Source organism: Malaclemys terrapin, chromosome 8 (assembly GCF_027887155.1).
Source record: "Malaclemys terrapin pileata isolate rMalTer1 chromosome 8, rMalTer1.hap1, whole genome shotgun sequence".
NCBI classification, from domain to species: Eukaryota; Metazoa; Chordata; order Testudines; family Emydidae; genus Malaclemys; species Malaclemys terrapin.
In genome coordinates, this window is record NC_071512.1 from 50,127,688 (window position 1) to 50,146,559 (window position 18,872).

General features: G+C 39.7%; 1 protein-coding gene across 3 annotated transcripts in view; it reads left to right on the plus strand.

Annotated features, from left to right (window-relative positions):
• Positions 1–18,872, plus strand: part of RABGAP1L (RAB GTPase activating protein 1 like) — a 553,255-nt gene that overhangs the window by 100,895 nt on the left and 433,488 nt on the right. For all 3 annotated transcript variants that reach the window (XM_054037867.1, XM_054037869.1, XM_054037868.1), the window contains exons 5-7: positions 1,768–1,942; positions 3,255–3,415; positions 4,011–4,121. In XM_054037867.1, the coding sequence (XP_053893842.1) occupies positions 1,768–1,942; positions 3,255–3,415; positions 4,011–4,121 (447 nt within the window). The remainder of the gene's footprint in view (positions 1–1,767; positions 1,943–3,254; positions 3,416–4,010; positions 4,122–18,872) is intronic.

The following is an 18,872-nucleotide window of genomic DNA, read 5'->3' on the forward strand; positions in this document are numbered from 1 at the left end:
AATAACCTTTTAAGAGGGTAATCATACATTTACAATAAGATCTTGGTACTGTGACCCAAATTCAGAACTGAAGTAAGTGGGCACAGATCCCATTGATTTAAATGATAGTTTTATCTGCTTTATATTGATTTTATAGATGTTGTGCTTGAGCTTAATTCTGTAAATACATTATAAGATATAAGTGCATATTGTAGGTCCTGTTACATAAAATGAAGATCCTTGACATTTTTTCCATAATGAAATTATATGTATTAGACAAAAGTTTGCCTCCTTTGGAAAAGACCCACCTCTTTGTTAGCTTTCCCTTAGTGACTCTGCTTTTCATTTTTACTGTAGTTAGTTTCCCTGGCACCCATTTCTTAAAGCAAAAACAAATAAAATTACCTTCATTAAATAGGTTCTGAATGAGCAAAATCTTTCAGTAATCTGGTTTTCCTGCACAATAAAATATTTATTACTGTTCTTGGTGGAAACCACAAGGTGGCGCCTTGGAAATGCTTCCAGGCTAATATATAATTGGAAATGATGTGACTTTGCTAAAGCATCAGACTTGCAGGTGTCATACAAGAGAGAAATCAAGGGAACTGGAGAGAAAGAGGGTTCGCGTCTAACAGAAAAAATATACACGTCGTGTATTTTGCTGATCTGTGGCTGCTTTGACCCACTTCATGAAAAACTTAGATACCTACTTTTCTGTTTAAATAAAAACGTGTATTAATGCAATGCATATTGTAGCAGATTATGTAAAAGGTGACTTTTCTGATTTAGGGAATAAAGTATTAGTTTAAATGTGCACTGAGATAGCAAATTATGTTAGCAAAGTTGGAAAGCTTGAGGCATCAGCCAAATTCTAGAAAGGAAGCCTTTCACATATTCCAGCTAAAGTTAGTTTCAAGTGATTTTATTCTAAACACCTTTGAATATGGGTATTTTTTCTAGCCCTAGACTTACTTTTCGAAAGGAGCTGGTGCTTGGGCATGATAAGGCAGGGGAATTATCTCCAGTTTCTTCAGGGCACTTCCAAGACCTTCCTTGGGCAGAAACATATTGTGTGTAGTCTTTTTCTTTATGAAATGCAGGAGCTGGAGTTGCCTTGAGGTTTATTATTTTGGCTGGATTTTTTCATATTGATGGTTGTCAGGAGGTAGTACGCCCCAATTTTATACAAAAATAAAATATCAGGCCCTTAAAATAGCTTGCAGGCAGGGTAAAGGAAATCTTGATCAGAAGTTGACCTCAAATGGGGGTCGTGTACCTTTTATTGATATTTTTGGAGACGATATTAAGGTCAGTTTTCACCATCATTTGACATTTCAGCAGTATACAGCATAACAGCCTACATTTCATACTATTAATAACTTCCCAGACAGGGAGTTTACAGAATCTCCCTTTGCTGACTTTCTGGGCCTGTATCTATATAAAGTGCATTTTCACAATTTCTGTGGTTCCTAGTTAACGAAACCCTTTGATTCTGGTGATGAACTGCAGAGCAGTGATTTTTATGATGAATACTGGTCCTATATAATTTAGGGTACTATTTGCTTCCTATTTTATTTTGATATAAATTGTATTGAAAGAAATGTAGTTGAAACCGATCATTTTTATTGCTTACATTTTTTAAATGTATTTTAATGTTGGGTGCTTACACTGAATAGTAGTTATACTTTGCATAATAGCTCATTCAATTACAGAAAGAAGCTGGTGGATATCTTTATTTGGTTCTAGTTTATGTGACTGACTTCACGTTTGTCACTTCTCTCCCTGCAGAATAATAGACCAAACCAGCAATACAGAGATAGCCTCTTTCCCAATCTATAAGATATTGTTCTGTGCACGTGGACAAAATGGAACTGCAGAGAGTGACTGCTTCGCATTTACTGAAAGCTACTGTGGAACAGAGGAGTTCCAGATTCATGTTTTCTCCTGTGAGATTAAAGAGGCAGTAAGTATAAAATACTACCACAGTGACTTCTTACTGAGCATAATAAAGGTATTTTCTATGATTGTCCCCAGTCTTTAAATATATACTATCACATACTGTCATGTAAAATCAACCTCAGTACTTTAGCATGTGTGCAGTAGATTTCACAAGATGTGCAACTATGTGTTCTTGAATATTAAAATAATTTACGAAGTTACTTTAATACCTTTTACCAAAGTTTATATCTTGCAGTGGGTCCTGCCCAAACATAGTCCTAGCTTACAATGTATTGCACTACAATGTAATGGGGAGATTTGGGAGAAAATCCTTCGCTCCTGCTTTGAGTCTGGTTTGAGATTACCAACGAGATTGTGTACTTGGGCCCTGGAGTTATAAAGGAACATCTTAAAGCCTTCAGTAGGGATTCCTCTAGATGGTTGAAGAAGAGCATTGGGACATTTGAGAGAGCAGACTTCTGCTTTCCTTGAGTTAATGATGATCAGCACAATATTGGGTCTTGAGGGTGAAGAAAAAAGTAAAGTGAATGTGAGTTTAGGACCTGGCAGGTACAAACAGTAAGCTGTACAGATTTTTAAATGTAAAAATAATTACAATAACAAAATCTGCAGGTCATTTAGCAACAAAATCACATTCATGAACTGGGTAGGCCAGTGGTTTTTCAACCTTTTTTCATTTGTGGACGCTTAAACTTTTTTGAATGAAGGTGCGGAACCCTTTGGAAATTCAACCTGTGGTCCACAGATCCCTACCATAGTACTCATAAACTGAAAACTGACTGAATAGAATTCAACTATAAATGTCTCACATGCTCAGCACGGCATTTGATGCAGCATGAGAAAGGGTGCTAAACTGTTGTTTTTTATGGTAATGACAACTTCCGGGTTTTGACTTGTAGGTGGGGGGATTCACATATTTTTGATCAGAAAAATTGAATGACTTTTCTGGGATCTGAAACTTTATTTTCATAGTAACCTTTCATGGACCCCTTAGACATAGTCTGCGGACCACAGGTTGAAAACCACTGGCTAGGCGAAACTTGCTGATTTAAAAATTTGAGATATTGCATCAAAAGTGAACACACTTCTGTTACCCTAAAACCATGGTATCTCAACACGTATTCTTATTAAACACTTGAATTGAGCGGGTGAGGAGGAGAGAAGAAAGGTAAAATTATTTCCTTTTAAGAATTTCAAAAATATGCTTGCTGAGAAATGATCCCTTGAGGGAATACATCACAACTGTGCATGTTCTCCATAGGAAAATGAATGGATGGCGTCAGTGCTCTTATTCTTTTTTCCCCTCCCTTTTTCAGGTCAGCAGAATTTTATATAGTTTCTCAACAGCGTTCAGACGGTCTTCCAAACAAGCCACAGACCATGTTAAGGACTCTGTTCTTCCTACCCCAGATAGTGATGTATTCACTTTCAGTGTCTCCTTAGAGGTTAAAGAAGATGATGGTAAAGGAAATTTTAGGTAATTTGAAAAACGGAGAAAAATTAGAAGCCTCCATAAAACATGTGCAGCTGATTTGAGGGATGTGTGGCTAACCAGCATGTAGTGAAGAAACTAGTTTTGGTTAATTTTTTGCTGTATGCTATTTTTTTTTCTTTGACGTTATTGCTTTGTTTGTCTTAAATACATTTTTTGTTGAAGCCTAATCTGATTTAAAAAATAAAAAGCAGCATAGAAAAACAATATTAATCAAGTTTTGTAAGTGTTTAAAATCCTAGTCCTTGGTGGACATTCCAAGTTCCATAGGCACACTTGAGTAAGATAGTTGAGGCCTAGCTTGCTGAAAATTTGTACCAATATTTTTTGGGGTTTCTTTCAGTACAGTTATTTAACTCTTCTAATTGAGTTTTCATAAGCCAATACATTTGAATCAGTATGTTGAAAGTACAGACATCCCTCCCCTTGGGCCTCCCACAATAAAATACAATGAAATGGCCAAAAAATAAAATGAAAATAATTTGATGAGGCTCTAGCTATCACCACATCATATTTCTAATAGTTATCCACCTATATTGTGCTGTATCTGTGCAAATGGAACTAATTCTTTCTTTTTTAGCCCTGTACCAAAGGACAGAGAGAAATTTTATTTCAAACTGAAACAGGGAATTGATAAGAAAGTTGTGATCACAGTCCAGCAACTCTCAAACAAAGAATTGGCCATTGAAAGGTAAGCATGATATAAAGTAAAACAGGTTAAGTGTAAGAAAATGGTCTCTAATGTGCTTATCGTCGCCCTCACAAAATACCTGTGATTCAGTGGAACTGAATACATATGTACTAAATTCAGACTTGGAGCTCTAATGAGCTAACTTGTGTGTATGACCAAGTGTTTCTTCTTAAATATCCAAAGGAATAGGAAAAAATTGGTTAATTGGTTACTAGTGGCCAAATACCTTATAGCTAATCTATCACTTTTGGAATTATTTCAATGTTAAGACCTGTGTTCACTTCTATGGGGTGAATCCAACAAGTGTTGGCTTAGCACAGGACCAAATACTTGGAGGCCCATTTTATTTTATTTTTTAAATCTGCACGTTGGTTGACGTTTTGGCCACTTACTTTGGTACCTAAGGGAAGGGGGCAGATATTTTCTGAAAACCTCTCTCATAATACTCAGACAGGGCTTTTCGTTCTGCTTCACTTGGTTGCATTTTTGGGTTTGCCTACAATTCTTTGTTGATCATGCACTTTAACTGCTTTTGATGTTGCTTAGTGTGTCAAATATGTGGGACAAAATGTAGTACATTGTGTCTAGTATGTTCCTATTGAAATTTTGGCAGCCATATCTGCTAAAGACACATTTGCTATACTAGCATCTTAAAAATAGAAACAGTGGAGAGTTAGTATCTCACTGGATTGCTAGTGGGACATGAATCCTTTTCCAATACCTTAATTTCAGATCCAGCAAACTGTGAGTTGGCATTAATGCCCGGATGCCCATTAATTGAAATTCTTGAATCTGTAGGTTTTCCATTTTGTTTTCTTCCCTGGAAATGTCCTACTGTTCAGATCTGGCCAAGGTTTCTTAAAGCCCCTGTTTGATTCTTTCTATTCTCAAGGATTGTTTTGCTTTATTCTTGGTTAAAGGTTTGATTAGAGCACAAAGTATGTATTGGTGTTTGAATGCTGGTGCTGCTTTTTTGTCTTAAAGAAATCCAGCTTCCTGATGAACTTTTGAGTTTCTGTTCCATTTCTTCTGATTCCTGTTTCTCTGCAACTCTAACAGGTGTGAAGCCTGCCAATTTGTCGTTTGATTCTAAGTTAGTCTTAGAAAGTTTTTATTCTTTTCAGCTTGATGTTTTACGAGAACATGTCTCCTGCTGGATGGCTAGGCCCATCTTCCTCCAGTATTGTCTGAACTATGATGTCTGTGCAAAGTCCTATGATCTTCCTCCATTCATACAAAGTTTTGATTCTTGAATTTGTAATATATTTTCTAATTTTATAATTTTTAGTGAACGTTTAATAAAATTATTTAGGAAATAATATGCACTGAATGTGTTAAGTAATGGTATGATTAGTACGGCTGTCAAGCAATTAAAAAAATGAATCGTGATTAATTGCACTGTTAAACAATAATAAAATACAATTTATTTAAATATTTTTGGATGTTTTCTACATTTTTCAAATGTATTGATTTCAATTAGAACACACAATACAAAGTGTACAGTGCTCACTTTATATTATTTTTGATTGCAAGTATTTGCACTGTAAAAAAACAAAAGAAATAGTATTTGTCAGTTCAGCTAATACAAGTACTTTAGTGCAATCTCTTTATCATGACAGGTGGACTTACAAATGTAGAATTATGTACAAAAAATAACTGCATTAAAAAGTAAAACAATGAAATTTTACAGCCTGCAAGTCCACTCAGTCCTGCTTCTTGTTCAGCTAATCACTCAGACAAAGAAGTTTGTTTACATTTGCAGGAGATAATGCTGCCCACTTCTTATTTACAATGTCACCTGAAAGTGAGAATAGGCATTTGCATGGCACTGTTGTAGCCAGCATCACAAGATATTAACATGCCAGATGTGCTAAAGATTCAGATGTCCCTTCAGGCCTCAACCACCATTCCAGAGGATATGCGTCCATGAGGATGGCGGGTTCTGCTCGATAACAATCCGAAGCAGTGCGGACCGACACATGTTCATTTTCATTATCTGAGTCCGATGCTGTCCAGTCTAATTCCCCACTTTGGCACGCCCGCAAGGATTCTAAAAATTAATACTAAAGCTACTCCAGGCTTGTATTAAACTTCCAAGGTTACAGCTTTTCTCTGACCTTGGATTGGTAGATGCTGCCACCACCCAAGTGCAGAACCTCTCTGAGAGCCCAGGAAGGTGCACTTGGGAATTCCTTTCTGTGGAGTACCCTCAAGCCCTTTTATCCCCCTCCGGGGAAGAGCTGAGGGGTGGGGGGGGAGGAAGGGAAATCTGCTGTTGCCACCAGCTAATTAAACACGTGCACAAACCTCTTAAGGCACAAAAATCCAATTCTGTTCTTAAAAAAGGTAAATTTTCCTTTTCCTTTTTTTAAAAAAAGGAAGAAAATACATCTGGGAACTGAGGCTATTGATATATTTTAAAAGAGCAATTACAGGGATTAAGCACCAAAAATAGCTTCCTTGAGGTCCAGCTTAAAGGTTACAAGCAAAACTAAAGCACTTGGGGTTAGCACAGAGGAATCCACAAGCCATAAAGAAATACAAGGGATAAACCTAATTGCGTCTTCCTAGACATTTCCTGATCTACTTACATATCTGGGTCTTTAAATGAGTAGTTTCTAGGTATGATACTGATGATTTTTCATACCTCGCCCAAGCATTTTACAACATAGCTCTGCCCTGTCTGCCTCTCCCCTGAAAAGCAACAACAGACCGACAAAATTGGAGTCTTGTTTCAATTTTAAAAAGTTCTAGCCTTCCTATTGGCTCTTTTGGCCAGGTGCCCACTCACTTCCTTTTACCTATGCATAGCAGTGAGACTTTTTAACCCTTTACAGGTAGAGCAAGTAGGGAACAGCTACTAAGAGGGATTTCATGGCTGGCTGGCTGGCTGGGTATCCATAAAAGGGAGCTATGCCCCCCACTTCCCCCTTCATTTATCACAGATGCCACCAGCAGAAAGTTGATTTTCTTTTTTGGTGGTTTGGGTTCTATAGTTTCCGCATCAGTGTTGCTCTTTTAAGATTTCTGAAGGCATGCTCCACACCTCGTCCCTCTCAGATTTTGGAAGGCACTTCAGATTTTTAAACCTTGGGTTGAGTGCTGTAGCTATCTTTAGAAATCTCACATTGGTACCTTCTTTGCATTTTGTGAAATCGGTAGTGAAAGTGTTCTTAAAATGAATGACGTGCTGGGTGATCAGGCGAGACTGCTATAATATGAAATATATGGCAGAATGAGGGTAAAACATAGTAGGGGACATATTGTTCTCCCCCAGGAAGTTCGGTCACAAATTTAATTAACACATTATTTTTTTTAATGAGTGTCATCAGCATGGAAGCATGTCCTTTGGAATGATGACTGTGGGCTCTGAAGTTTTATATTCTGTTTTTGAGTGCAGTTATGTGTAAAAAAAATCTACATTTGTAAATTGCACTTTCAGGACAAAGAGATTGCACTACAGTACTTGTATGAGATGAAATGAAAAATACCATTTCTTTATCATTTTTACAGTGCAAATACTTGTCTTCAAAAATAATATACACTTTGATTTCAATTGCAACACAGAATACAATATATATGAAAATGTAGAAAAACATCCAAAATATTTAATACATTTCGACTGGTATTCTATTGTTTAACAGTGCGATTAAAACTGCGATTACTCACAATTTTTTTAGTTAATCGTGTGAGTTAACTGTGATTACTTGACAGCCCTAATCATTAGTAATATGTAGAAGCAAGCCTAAGTATTGTATAAGAATATTTGATAGTGCTCTTAGGTGTTAAGACTCTTCCTTGGAAACTGATGGTTTTTGTGTGATTGGTCCACTTCTGGTGTGCGAGATTGGATTCTTTTGGCCACCAATGTCTGGTGGTGGTGTGCCTGCATGCTACGTTTTCTTGCACTCCTCCTCCTTTGCCTGAAGGTGTAAAGAGTGAAGTGGTCCAACAGTTCTTCCATTCCATCTTACCACCTGTGGCAACAAGACAGAATCCTTACACTGTCTGCTTGCTTCCCTGTGCACTAGTGTTAGTAGGTACTAGTATTTGCTAATTAGTTACTAGTGTTAGTCTTTTTATCAGTTGTCATAAGCACCAACCTTTTAGTCAGACATTCAGTTTATAGGGAGGACCACTGTATACAGGGTCTCTGACAATATGACAAAAGCAAAATCCCTGCAGTTCAAATCCTGTCCTCTTTGTGTGAAGCTTCAATAGGTGCATGTGTGCTGCAAAAAAACAATCAAAATCTCCCTCTCCCCCGCACAGCAGCAAGCCTCAGTGCCTCTGTCAACTGACTCGGGCTTGTGCTACATGGTTAAAAGTAGCAGTGTAGATTTTCCCACAGGCTCTCAGACCTTTTCTTCTTGCTGGGTTTCAGAGCCTGAGCTCCAGCCTAAGTGGGAACATCTACACTGCTATTTTTAGCCCTGAAGTGTCAGTTAGACTCAGGCTTCGAGACTCGCTGCTGCAGGGTTTTTATCTATCTATCTATTTATTTATTTTGGAGTGTATATGAGGACCGGCTACATATCCCTAAGTGATTGTTCAATATATTTCTCCTTCTCTAAATGGACTCAAAAAGCTGGAAGCCCATCTAAAATTGCTCCTCCTGGAGTGCTATGTACAAGCAACTGTGGACGCTAAAAGGAAGGATGTAGCTTGACCTTAGTCCTCCTGTCAGTTCTTCCTCATGAGTGCCACAGTGAGTTGAGATTCCACCTGAGCTCCTGTGTTACATTGACCAAGAGGCCTCAGTTCTCTGCCCCCATTTTGCTGTCTGTGACCTCAAAGAAGGGTAGGAAGATGCACCGCTCCAGATATGAGCTAAAGGTGTAAGGGTATGTTTTCACTACCGTCTGGATCGGTGGGCAGCTATCGATCCAGCAGGGATCGATTTATCGTGTCTAGTCCAGATGTGATAAATCGATCCCCGTGCGCTCTCCCGTTGACTCCTGTACTCCAGCTCGGTGAGAGGCACAGGCAGAGTCGATGGGGGAGCGGCAGCAGTCAACTCACCGTGATGAAGACACCACGGTAAGTTGATCTAAGTATGTTGACTTCAGCTATGTGATTCACGTAGCTGAAGTTGCATAACTTAGACCGATTTTCCCCCCCATTTCCCTCCCCTCCCAGTGTAGACCAGGCCTAAGTCACCCTCACCTGCTGATGCTTATGTCTCAACTTGCTAGGCACCAGTGTCTAATTTGTCTCTGGCTCACCAATCAAAGGGCAGCCTGACACATGTCTCCTGGTGCCAACTGTAACCTCGTTTGATGTGTTTCCAATTAAGAGCTTAAACATAAGGAATAAAACCATACTGAACTCTTTAAGGGTTGAGCCTTCAGGGTGGTTATAGATAATTTAATTTAGTGGAGGACTGTGACAGAATGAGTGATCGAATTAAAGACATTATTTAATTTAAAAAATTACTTAAAACAAACAGGAATTACAATATAACTATACGCTGCATTTATATTCACATTCCAAGAACAAATGGTGCATTCTGGGGTGATCCGTCCCTGGATGAGAAGAACTGGTGTATAGTCTTTTTTTTTTTTTTTTTTTTTAACGGCACCTTGATGGTGGATGAGCGTGCTAATCTAAAATTAGCATAATACCCTTTTATAATAAATTATAACACTCCTTAGCATTAAGCCTACCTTGTACTATATCTATGTTTCTGCTACCACATTAAATCTTCCATACCCGAAAACTCAAATATCTTCTTCTTTATTGGCTATTAATATCAAACATCATTCCAATTACTATTTGCATCATTTCAAATTCTGTGGCTACCAAAGTTCCAAAACATCCAAAAATTCCCCTACAACACTTGCTAAACCCAATTAAAACAAAAACATATTTACTTTATGACCCAAGGTTATGCCTTGTCACTTCTTTTAATATCACTATTCGCTCATGCTAACAACTTAACTTTAGCTGGTGTGACTCCTGCTCCCTACTCGCATTTCAACACATTTTGAGTTAGCCTAAGCAAATATTACCCTCCTCGTCTACACCATGAAACCCGTGGACTGACCTTGCTGTGGCACAGTCACTTTAGTACTTGGCACATTGGTGCTGTCTCTAGAGCATATATGGACCCCAAATGATTTAGCTGTGGGCCTGATTCAAGATCACCTTCACTGGATAGATTGGTGCTGGTGCTGGCTAGACCACTTGTCACTGAGACCTTAATATTGCAGACAAGCAAAGTATTGATGGCACTGCTCCAGTCCCCTACTTGAAATAAGGGGATGTAAGAGCATCCCTGTAACTACTGAAAAGGCAACCCCACCTTTGTAGGAGGCTTATTTCTTTTCATCCTCCCCACTAGTGTGCATTATGGGCTCATTTCCCACTCTCCCTCCTCCCCTCTATGGGGATCACACTGGAATTCCGGGATGGACTCCAGGCACTGTTCTCTCAGTAGGAAAAGATGTGCATCTCAGAGAACAGGCCCCCTGGTATCCTCTTGTCCTCTAGTTCAGGATCCATATACTTATCAACCATTGCCTACAGGCTAGCCTATCCCTGAAAACCATTAGCTGACTGTCTCCCTTTCTAGGTCTAGATCGCCCTTCTCTCAAAAGACAGCATAGATCTTTCCAGCCAGGTCAGTTATTGCAGCATCAGATAGAGCTCTCCTCCTTTTGTCACTCTCCTTTCTCAACTGTGGCACAGTTGATGTCTTCCTCCCACTAACAAATTTGACCACAACATTGAGAGTCTATCAGAACCTCCTACAAATCTCCTCCTTCCCCCTTTGGCAACCATCTCTTTTTTGGAAGCCTTTGGGATCACCTCAGACCAGTGGGTCCTAGATATTGTCAGCAAAAGGTACTGCTTTCAATTCCAATCCTTTTCTACCTCTCACCCTCCTTCAGAGGCACCCTTTCCCGTGTCACTGTTGAAACAAGAGTTGGACTCCATCTACTGCTTGCAACAGTGCAGAGGCAGGGCATTTTATTCCCATTACTTTCTCATTCCAAAGAAGAAAGTAGTATGGCATCCCATATCTGGACTTGCAGCATCTCAACAAGTTCATCTGGCATTTCAGGTTCAGGATGGTGATTCTGGCCTCCATAATTCTCTTGTTAGATTCTCAAGACTGGCTCACATCTCTCAACTTTCAAGGTGCCATGTTAATGCATCTGGCTCTCATGAAATTCCTCCAGTTCCTATTAGGAACATCTCATGACTGGTACACTCTCACCACTGTCCTGCCCTTTGGTCTTTCCACAGGACTAAGGGCATTCAGAATGCTTGGCAGTCCTGGCATCTCATCTAAGCAAACAGGTAATCCAGTTCTAACCATAGCTCAATGACTGACTGATCTGAAGAAGATCAACCAAACACCAACTCGATTTAGGTGACCCTTACATCTCTTATCATACTGGGCCTCAAAGTCAGCAGAGAAAAAGCTACACTTTCACCTACTCAATGCAGTTTGTAGGAGCTGTGTTACGTTCCAAGTCAGCTAAAGCTTACCTTACACAAGTTTATAAACGAAGGTGGACCTCATCAACTAATTTCAAGCACCCAAAAACATCAGTGAGAGCATGCCTCAGACTTCTGGGACACATGGTCTCATGGACCTATGTGATGCATCTTGCCTAGGGTTGCCAGGTGTCCGGTTTTTGACCGGAACACCCGGTCGAAAAAGGACCCTGGCAGCTCCAGTCAGCACCCCAGCCAATGGGAGCTGGAGGGATGGTGCCTGCGGGCAAGAGCAGCACGTGGAGCCTCCTGTCTCCCTGCCCCTCCCCACCTCCCCAGGAGCTGGACCTGCTGCTGGTCGCTTCCAGGGCATAGCACAGTGCCAGGACAGGCAAGGAGCCTGCCTTAGCCCCGCTGCACCACTGACCGGGAGCTGCCTGAGGTAAGCCCGCGCCCCAACCCCCTGCCCCAGCCCTGAGCCCCCCTAAAGCCAGAGCCCCCTCCTGCACCTCAATCTGCAGCCCCCTCCCACACTCCGAATCCCTCGGCCTCACCCCCCAGCCTAGATCCCCCTCCTGCACCCCAATCCCCTGCCCCAACCTGCAGCCTGGAGCCCCTTCCTATACCCCAAACCCCTCCTCTCCAGCCCCACCCCAGAGCCCACACTCCCAGCCGGAGCCCTCACCCCTCCTGCACCCCAACTCCCTGCCCCAGCCCAGAGCCCCCTCCCACACCCTGAACCCCTCATTTCTGGCCCCACCCTGGAGCCCACACCCCCAGCCAGAGCCCTCCGCCCCTCCCACACCCCAACCCCCTGCCCCAGCCCAGTGAAAGTTAGTGGGGGGGGGGAGTGAGCCACTGAGGAAGGGGGAATGTAGTGAGCGGGGAAGGGGTGGGGCCTTGGGGAAGGGGCAGGGTAGGGTGCTCGGTTTTGTGTGATTAGAAAGTTGGCAACCCTAATCTTGCCAGACTTCTACACTCTTTACAAGAGCAGTTGACGTCAGTGTATCTACCCAACAGACACCAAGTGGACACGATATTCTCAGTCCCATAAAAAGTTCTCTCCTCATTCTGAAGGTCTTTCCACCAATGTATATGCAACAGAATACACTTTTCTTCACCTTTACTTAGAGAAAGACTGGTGACTGATACCTTCACTCAGGGATGGGTAGTCATCTAGATCACCTTAAAACTCAAGCCTTATGGTCCCCTCAAGAAGCTTGTCTGCATGTAAACATCCTGGAACTCGAAGTCATCTGCCTGGCATGCATGGCATTTCTACCTTTACTCCAGGGATTCACAGTTCAGATGCTGACAGACAACATCCTGCCTATGGATTATGTCAGTAGACATGGAGGATTCAGGTCCTCTCCACTCCGTCAGGAAGCTGTTTGGCTCTTGATTTTGTATGTTCATCACTCTATCGTGCCTGGTCCCCACATCTTCCAAGGATTGAGAACTTGCTAGCAGATTACTTCAGGAGACAGTTCTCGGACAAGCATAGGTGGTCAGTCAAGGACATAATGTTTCAGAGCATCTTCTGCAAATGAGGATACCCATAATTAGATTGTTTGCTCTCTGTCAGATGGCTTTCTTGTCCCCTGGACACTGGTACCCATGTATATCTTCTACCAACCATCTCCATGATACAGAGGGTCTAGAGGAAGCTGAGGCAAGATGCTGGATTGATGGTCACGATGGCCTTAGCATGGGCCAAGCAGTTGCCTATGAACTAATTAATTCATCTCCCAGTTTTCTTCCCCAAGCATTTCTCAACCCCAGGGGATTGCCATTTTACCTTAACAGGTCAGAATCATTCATGAACACACCTAAACTGCTGGTAGCCTTTGCTGATAGGATATTGCCTGATCTTAATCCTCACAGAGATTATAAAAATGGATCTCCAGGTGTATAAGAACATATTGGGAGCAAACCAAGTTACAGCCACCTAGAGCTCAGGCTTTAGAGCCTCTGCTGCCTGTTAGAAGAATGTCCAATACACTATACTTTGGTAGAAGCGTCCTGATTAGATGCTCATTTTTGGTAGGTCTGTCACTGTTTAAATAGAATAACTACTATCTACCTCCTAGCACACAGATAACTGCTTGTTAGTAAACAAGAATGAAATCCACACGGACAGTCAGTTTTCAAGATATGTTGTCCGCATGGACTCCATGACCCACTCTCCCTCTGCTACTGTGCAGTCCTACTCCTTTGGGATTCTGCACTGGTGAGGGAACAGAAGGGTGCTTGGACCTGCTATGCCCTTGATATCCTTGGAATGGACGATGGGGGCAGGGTGAGACCATCTAGGGCACAGGAATGGGCTGTTGGCCAAAAGATTCCAGTTTCATGTTTGTGGAGCATATATGCACCAAGAGTGGAATTAATGTGGATAATACATCTGAAAGAACCAGTTACTGTAAGGTAAGTAACTGTTCTTTCATAATAGAGAGTTACTAATTGCCCTTAACTATAGTGGTGATGGGGGTGATTGTTATGGTATAATTGGGAAGTTTCTTCTGAATAGTAGCATTAAAAATATTAAAATAAAAAAATCCACCAGGTGGCAGTCTTACCAAAAGAATTCAAATACACCTTTCAAGTCTCATATACAGTGAAAAAGTTGAGGGAAGTACTATATTCTAATCAGTGATTAGTAGGAGAAAGTACCTTGAAATGATCAAGAGATTCTCATCACAAAATAATAATAATAATAATAATAATTAAAAAAACTTGAAAAAGACATGTATTTTTCACTTTCTTCCAGATTTGTCATAAAATGAAAATTAAACTCTTTAGACAGTTAAAATGTAATAAAAAATATTACCTTTAAATGTGATTGTGTGATTTTCTGTATCCTGAAACTCCATTCCTACTCTTTGGGAGATTTAAAAAAAAAACTACTAAAAATAGGATTGAAAACAGGATATAGAATAATTTCACCTGTAAATCCACTCTTGCTGTCATCGTACAACTTCATTTCTGTACCCAGTAATGATCTATAAGTGGTATGTCAAATATAGCCTTCAAATAGATGGATGGAGATTATACAACCCTTTCTTTGCTGTGGGAGTGGGGGCATTATGATAGTCTGTAATTACATAATCACTAATTTTTCCAAACGACCCCTGCCTTATTCATTATGCAGACTGGGTGGAGGAGGGATACAAGAGGGTAGAATTAAGGTTTTATGGGCAACTGTAAGTCTGGCATTCCCTACCTTTTGAGTGTTTGAATTTGCAACCCTAAAGAACTTAGTTTTTGAATTGAATGTACATATATGTGTGTAAAAATACCAAATCATGAAATAGAAAAGCTAATTTCTAATTTTAGTATTTAAACAAGATTTTGTTTATAACCACATAACTCAAAAATGATTAAACAGATTTTGCTCAGACTTCACAAAAATACTCTTTTTGATTTGAAGCAAGCTATGGAGAATTTCAGCTCTAGAGTTGGAGTCTGGAGTACAACACAAAGGTTTTGTTCGACAGGAATTATACTCCTTGTGTTGTGTATTAGGCCTTGCAGATACATAGCTGACCCTAGCTGGAGAGTTCTTCACTTTACTGAATTTCAGCGGTATGTTTTGGAAAGGAAGTAATTAGTGCTCAGCTTGTCTTTCTGAGATGGAAACTCAGCTTTTTGCAAAGATCAGGATTTAAACTCCTGGTGAGGGTACATGCGGATAATATATTGTGGAAATTCATACTGCAAATTCTCCTATAGCAGACTATCCTGATCAGCAAAGAGCCAAGTCTCTTTACACCAAGATGATCGTGTGTATTTTTGTCTTCCTGTATTCCAATTTAATGAAGCTCAGTTTGGGTTCTGTAAGCCTGCATGTGTTAATAGTTTCCTCTTGGGAGTAGTGGATGAAAGTGATTTTGGGTTAATTAATGACTGGCTCATGTGTGATCCTCAGAGTCCTTGCAGCTCCTAGCAACCAGTGACAATTTAAGAATAGTTGTTGCATTAGTGCTTAATTATTTAGTTTTTACAAAAATGAAATTGCCTCTGGCTGATTTCTTTTTTATTGAAACAGTGAAAATGCATATTCTCGGGGAAACATTAGGAATTACTTGTTTCATTCTGTACTTCAAAAACATTAATTTAAGCTCTGCCTATAAAGGTTCACACTTCTTTTTAATGTCATTCAGATGGTTTTCCAAGCTTTGATAGAGAGGCTATAGAATTAATTTCTAATTTCTTTGTAGCTGGAGGCTATGGGGCATCAAAGCATTTGTTTAATTTTTTTGTAGTTTCATGCAAACTTCAAGATTTGTAAAACATTTGATCTTGGGTAATCTTAAATGATGATTTGATAAGAGTATCTTTTTAACTACTTTCAGGAAGTGCCGTAAGAAACCTATGTTATAAAAAGGTTCACTTGCTTTAGAGTAATTGACAATTCAGAAGCGCAGTACCTGGAATGCTTATGGATCAATGTTCTAACTGACAGATTACAAGCTGGGGTACTGATGGGAATCTGTTATGGACCATCAGATCAGGCTAGAGAACAGGATAAAGAGCTCCTTTAAGCATCTATTTATAATATGTAGAAAGAAAAATTGCACTATTGTGGGAGATATGCTGGAGGTCTCATGCTGCCACTAGTAAAAATTCCTTGGAGTTCCTAAAAAATTATAGATTTTCTAACACCAAGTATTACCCCTTACTTGAAGTAATTCGAATAGACTTCCTAAGTATTGTGTCTTGTGATTACCAGTTTGATTGACAAAGGTACTGCGTTGATATAATATACTTAGACTTCTGTAAGTCATGTGACTTACTACTGCATAAGCTGATTAAAAATAACTGTACAAAATCAGTGCAGTACACATTAAATAGATTAAAAACTGGCTAACTGATCTCAAAGTAATTGTAAATGGGGACTTATAATACAAAAGGGGAGTTTCTAGTGGGGTTTCAGAAGGATCTGTTCTTGGCCCCGTGGTGGTAGTTATCTTTATTAATGGTCTAGAAGAAAATATATTATTGCTGGTAAAAATTGCAGACGAGACACATTGGCATATAATAAAGATAGGTTAGTTCTGTAGAGCAATCTGCAGGGGTGGGGAGAGATAGTTCAGTGGTTTGAGCATCGGCCTGCTAAACCCAGAGTTGAGTTCAATCCTTGAGGGGGCCACTTAGGGATCTGGGGCAAAATCAATACTTGGTCCTGCTAGTGAAGGCAGGGGGCTGGACTTGATGACTTTTCAGGGTCCCTTCCAGTTCATTCATATATATATACACACCTCTACCCCTATATAACACAACCTGCTATATATGAATTTGGATATAATGCGGTCAAGAAGTGCTCCGGGGGGGGTGGGGCTGTGCACTCTGGTGGATCAAAGCAAGTTCGATATAACAGGGTTTCACCTATAATGTGGTAAGATTTTTTGGCTCCCGAGGACAGCGTTATATTGAGGTAGAGGTGTATATGTTATATTATTTTGTTATATTAAACTGGGCTCACATGAACAACGTGAAGTGTTAATACCCCTGTATATGGCATCAGTGAGAACTTTACTGGAATGCTATGTCCAGTTTTGGTGTCTACACTGTACAAAAGATGTTGATAGACTTGAAGAAATTTAAATTCTAGAATTTGGATGGTAAGAAGGAATTGGATGCTACAAGATCTTGTTAATGTGATATAGTTTGTCATATTTGGGGCCACTGGCTTCAGTCTTCCTCTGGAGGAGAGTGACTGGTTATTGTTTGGTGAAATGAGTTGTTGATTTTCTCTGTGTTGGTATTCACATCAAATATTTTAACACTCTTAGCAGAGAGGCTAACCAGAGAATTTGTATAGAGATTGAAATACTCTTTCATTTCTAGAGGCAGTGGGCTTGACTTGACCTCAGTTACAAATGTAGAGTAATTCCACTCACTTCTGCAGAGAGAGTCTGATTCACACCAGTGTAATTGAGGTTAGAATCTTGACCAGTATCATTAGATCATAGTTGCAGAACATCATCTGGGTGCTCATGATTGAAGGACTCAACCTTAACCTTAATTCTGATCTCCTGCTTATTATGTTAAAACCACTGGGCTTACCCATGGATAAGGCTTGTTGTATAAATGGAAATCTGTATTAATTTGAAGATGATCCCAGTTTATTTTCAGGGTGGTCCTGGTGCTACTACTTGTTGCATGCAGGCAGAGTGGCGCACTTCTGTGTAATTCAGTGGAGCTTTGTGCAGATGTAGTTGATGTGCCACATGCAACAAGTTGTGGGATTGGGGCCTAAAGAGGCAACCGGCAGTTCTGAATTGTGTGCCTCTCTTTCAGTTTCACTGGTCTCTTCCCTGGTAACCCTATTGCTTTTATGTACTCTCTTGCCTTTTGAAGTCTGTGTTTCTGCTATTGATCTTTTTTATGCTCTATAATAATGAAATGTGAAGAGAGAAAAATATAATTTTGTATATAAATTACTACCATGTCTTATTTCTATAATGAAGCAGAAAAAGAGTATCGCATGCATAAAATGAACAGGAACAAACCTGGCTAATAGGGTAGTAATCACTTATGTGGAAAAACCTGTGTTTGTAACAGTTTTTAATATAATTATATTCACTGTGCTAATGTAATTGCATTGTTTATTACATCTCTACTCATAACACACCATGCTCACCACAATATTAATTAGTTAGCTGTCAGTCATTTGAAAGCTATGAAACTGCTTTTGTGGTAACCTATGAATACTAAATGTCTAAACTGTCTATTCCTTATAATCCCTATTTGTTGTAAAACCTAAATATTCATTGTGAAACAGTCAAACTTTTCTTCCATTAGAGAAAATTAGACTATTGTGCAAAAGAAAACTGTCAAAAAAGACTAAAATATTGTCTGTGCTTTTTATAATTCAGCCTGTTACTAATAATGCTGCTCAGATATTTTCTTGATTGTGAGATCTAGTTTCTTAAAAAATATTCTGTGTAGTATTGCATAACATTTGTCCATTGTAAATCTGCATACAGCTAACCACTCTATTTGTGATGGAGCAAATTCCAAGGGGAAGGTCTACAGGTGACTTAACAAGGATTTTTAAAAAACTTTGTGCCTTTGTTTCCTTATCCTGTATAAAGGAAGCCTGAGAAGATTGTTTAAAAAAGTGTTCTACTTTAAAAAAAAAAAAAAAATGAGGCATATTAAGTCTGTTTTTTTTCAGCTTTTGCTGGAGACTTCTTTGGGATCTTAGAGGAGGAGGTGTGTGTTTGTTTGTTTGTTTTAAATCTTTCTACAAAAGATAGCCTTGTGGCTCAAGCACCAGACTGGATTTCAATGTTGACT